General features: G+C 45.2%; 1 protein-coding gene across 1 annotated transcript in view; it reads left to right on the plus strand.

Moving 5' to 3' along the window:
• tgfbi (transforming growth factor, beta-induced) overlaps nt 1-4,452 on the plus strand; it is a 19,274-nt gene that overhangs the window by 11,133 nt on the left and 3,689 nt on the right. The window contains exons 8-11 of the mRNA XM_023420661.2: nt 23-235; nt 1,167-1,304; nt 1,391-1,533; nt 4,011-4,147. Of these exons, the coding sequence (XP_023276429.1) occupies nt 23-235; nt 1,167-1,304; nt 1,391-1,533; nt 4,011-4,147 (631 nt within the window). The remainder of the gene's footprint in view (nt 1-22; nt 236-1,166; nt 1,305-1,390; nt 1,534-4,010; nt 4,148-4,452) is intronic.

A 4,452-nucleotide genomic window follows, 5' to 3' on the forward strand; every position in this document is an offset into this window, starting at 1 on the left:
GTCCCCCCCCCCCCCCCCCCAGACTTGCTGAACTACCACATTTTGAAGCAGATGCAATGCGCGGAATCGATCGTGTCAGGAACTCCGATGGAGACTCTGCAGGGCACTGTGCTGGAAGTCGGCTGTGACGGAGACCAGATGACTCTGAATGGGAAAGCCATCATCACCAAGAAAGATCAGCTGGGCACCAACGGAGTCATCCACTACATCAATGAGCTGCTGATCCCTGACTCAGGTACTGATCCCACTGTTACTGTTTCCAGGACTGTTGCTAATGCTGAAACTATTACTAGTAATGCTGAAACTACTGCTGCTAATGCTGAAACTCCTGCTGCTATAGGTGAAACTACTGCTGCTAATGCTGAAACTACTGCTGCTAATGCTGAAACTACTGCTACTATAGCTGAAACTACTGCTGCTAATGCTGAAACTACTGCTGCTATAGCTGCAACTACTGCCGCTAATGCTGAAACTACTGCTACTATGGCTGAAACTACTGCTGCTATAGCTGAACTTACTGCTGCCAATGCTGAAACTCCTGTTGCTATAGCTGAAACTACTGCTGCTAATGCTGAAACTACTGCTGCTATAGCTGAAACTACTGCTGATATAGCTGAAACTACTGCTGCTATAGCTGAAACTACTGCTGCTATAGCTGAAACTATTGCTGCTAATGCTGAAATGATTTCTTCTAACGCTGAAACTATTGCTGCTAATGCTGAAAATACTACTGGTAATGCTGAAACTACTACTGCTAATGCTGATACTACTGCTGCTATAGCTGCAACTACTGCCGCTAATGCTGAAACTACTGCTACTATAGCTGAAACTACTGCTGCTATAGCTGAAACTACAGCTGCTGATGCTGAAACTACTGCTGCTAATGCTGAAAATACTACTGGTAATGCTGAAACTACTTTTGCTAATGCTGAAACTACTACTGGTAATGCTGAAACTACTGCTGATGATGCTGAAACTACTGCATCTAATACTGAAACTACTGCTGCTAATGCTAAAACTACTACTGGTAATGTTGAAACTACTGCTGCTGATGCTGAATCTACTTCTTCTAATGCTGCTGTTAATGCTGAAAAAATACATTACTGTGGATACTACAACACATCCTGGCTATGTTACAGTGATTTAAATGATTTTGTCTATTTCAGCCAAAACTCTCCTGGAGCTTGCTGAAGGTTCATCTGTTTCTACGGCAACCAAACTGTTTGATGAAGCCGGTCTGAGACCCCACCTGACAGGGTCAGAGGCTCTGACCATGCTGGTTCCGCTGAACGACGCCTTCAAAGGTAACACACAATTTAGTTTATAATGTGTTTACCTGTCTGTGTCTGACAGGTAGTTTATAATGTGTTTACCTGTCTGTGTGTAACAGGAAGTGTGACGATGACTCCTGACATGAGGAAGCTGATGACCAACCACATCCTGAAGGAGCAGCTGTCCTCTAAGTCTCTGTACCACGGTCAGGAGCTGGAGACTCTGGGAGGACTCAGACTCAGAGTCTTCGTCTACAGAAACGTGAGAGTCTGGCTGCAGTCCTCAGACCTGATCTGGTTTTAGCTGGTTGTAGCTGCTTCAGGTGGAGCTGCTTCAACCATGTCAGATACACTTTGATAGTTCAACCCATGGGTTCCCAACCTGGGGGTTGGCTACATCTCAAATATTCAAATGTGTTGTTTGAACTCATTTGTTTTTAATGTGAATTTGAATCTCAGATAAACAGCTCAACAGGAAGTGCTTTATTTTGAAATGTAGTGGAGGAAAGTCTGTGAGTGAAGTCCAGGTTCCTGGGGATTTGTCAGGTGTAGACACACCTGGCTTTTCTCAGCTGCTGATGATGATGATGTTTGACACTCTGGTTTGTGGGCTGTCTGGAGGACCAGGCTGGACCCTGTTGGGTGCAGCTTTGGCTCAGTGTTTGGTGGTTTTCTACTGTGGGCTGCTTGATGTGAGCTGAGTCAGAACAGCAAGTCCTGATGAGTCCAGGTGTGACGGAGCTGCTACTGAATCTGGTCGTGACATGAGAAACTAAACCGCTGTGTCTGTAATGAGACGGCGGTTTTCATTTTCCTGGAACCGTGTGTTTCTGACGGTGACTCAGACCTGGATCCTGCAGAGATCTCAGACTGTCTGAGTCCTGAATCCTTCAGTTCTGAGTCTCACTGAGACCAAGTTCAGAGCTGAATCTGTTGCAGCCTGTGCTGAATATTTAGGCTGTGTCGTCTGTTGCTGGGCGGACTGGAAGGATCATCTGTCATCATCAGCTGTGAATGCAGTCTCCGCCTCTTCACTGATGATGTCATGGGGTCACTGAGTTTGTGTCTGTTTTTCATTAATGACCTGAGGATATGAGTCAAACCCAGTCTGATCTGAGCTGGACCTGGACCTGGACCTGAACCTGAACCTGAATCTGATCCTGATCCTGATCCTGATCCTGATCCTGAATCTGAATCTGAACCTGATCAGGTCTGATCTGTGGAGGAAACTTTCATTTGAGGATGATTTTTCAGTGCATGAGAGCATGCACTTCTGCCTCCTTGCTGCGACCACATGTGGTGATGACATCATCCACAGCTTCCTGGGGTGATGAATCAGACATAGCACACCAAAATAAAAGTCCTGCACGTAGGAGCCAGCAGGACGGGGCCCCATACTGACGCTGGGATCCATCACCACTAACCCACCACATCATGTGACAGATGATTGACAGTAAGAGTTGAACCTAACAGGTTCATACGACGTCATTAGATATAGGTAATAACACCTGGATCACAGCTGGATCAGGTCCTCATTAGAATGATGAGGTTTTTGATTCAGGACTCAGCAGTATCTGGACTCCTGCTGGTCCTAGAGGACTCAGACTGACAGTCAGTGGTTTGTTCAGCCTGATGCTGATCGTTGGTTCGTTGGACTGTGATTATTGATGAATGATTGATTTGATAATTGATCGATGAAGAATAATAATAATAATAACAACTCCTCGGGTCACAGCAGGAAACATGTTACATGTGTAACTGACAGTGTTATTGATGGTGTGCGGATCATATCTGAGGTGGTCTCTGTTGGTCTCCACATGTTCCAGGTCCGGGACCCGTGGGTGGCTCACATTTCTGCTTGGTAATGAACTCTGCAGACCACAAGAAGTTTCCTGCTTCCCACGGCTGCTAAATCTTTCCAGACACTGTGTGTGTATGTGTGTGTGTGTGTGTGTGTGTGTGTGTGGGGGGGGGTTACAGAGACAGTCTGTCTCTGTCTAATGATGGAGAAGTGGAGAAGAGGAGCTCTTGTTCTCTTCAGACCAGGTTCAGGACTGAGCTCTGACTTTAGGATCTGCTGTCTGATTGACTCTGAGATATTTTTATGTATTTAAACCTTTATTTAAACAGGTCTCATCAACATCAGGATTTTTGTCCAGAGAAACCAGTGAATGAAACAATAAAGTTTGTATCTGGACATACACAGGTGAGACAATAGGGAGCGAAGACCTGTTACCTGTGACCTCTGACCTATCAGTGCTGTGTTTTTGTGAGATCAGAGGACACAGGGAGGTTCATAGAGAAATAACATATCATATCAAATCACCACAGCAGCAGCAGGCCGACTGACAGGTCTGGTTTCTGTGAAGTCCATGTTTGCCCTGCAGTTTGTCTGTTAGGTTTCACATGTTGCTGAGAGTCCAGACCCGAGAGTCTGGACCGAAGAGTACAGAACCAGAGAGTCCAGACCCTGAGAGTCTAGACTGTTTGATAAAAAGATCATGGTGATGAAGTGCTGTCGTCTGCGTAGAGATGTACGTCACAGTCTGGACTGACAGAGACTGTAGATGATAAAGATTCTGACCAATCAGAACTCAGCACCTGTGTTTTCATGTCTGATTAGGTTCTGGCTGAATGAATGTGGTTTTGGACTCAGTCACAGTCAGTGGGGGGTGAAGGTGTTTTTCTTCAGTCAGTTTGTGGACTCTGTGTCTCAGGTGTTCTTTTGTTCTGTTGTAGAACCTGTGCATTGAAAATGCCTGCATCGCTGCTCATGATAAGACCGGACGTTATGCCTCCATGTTCACTGTGGACAAAGTCCTCACTCCTCCTATGGGAACCATCATGGATGTCCTGAAGGCAGATGACCGCTTCAGGTGAGAACACTGACCAATCAGAGATGGTTTCCTCCTCACCTCTGGTAAACGCAGGTAGACAGTGGTAGACAGATATTTCCCAGCAGCCAACTCTGCTGGATCAGAGTGCCTGTTCAGTTAGTTCCAGGAACATTCTGGTCTGAAATTTACTGTGATGGTTTCACCAGACGGAGAGTGAAGTGGTCCAGAGTCCATCAGCTCCTCCTCCCTGTGTCCTCTCAGTCAGAAAATAATAATAATAATAATAATAATAATAATAATAATAATAATAATAATTATTATTATTATTATTATTATTATTATTA

This window comes from Seriola lalandi, unplaced genomic scaffold (genome assembly GCF_002814215.2).
Source record: "Seriola lalandi dorsalis isolate HSWRI2012SDOR001 ecotype SW California unplaced genomic scaffold, Sedor1 jcf7180002054655, whole genome shotgun sequence".
Taxonomy (NCBI): domain Eukaryota; kingdom Metazoa; phylum Chordata; class Actinopteri; order Carangiformes; family Carangidae; genus Seriola; species Seriola lalandi.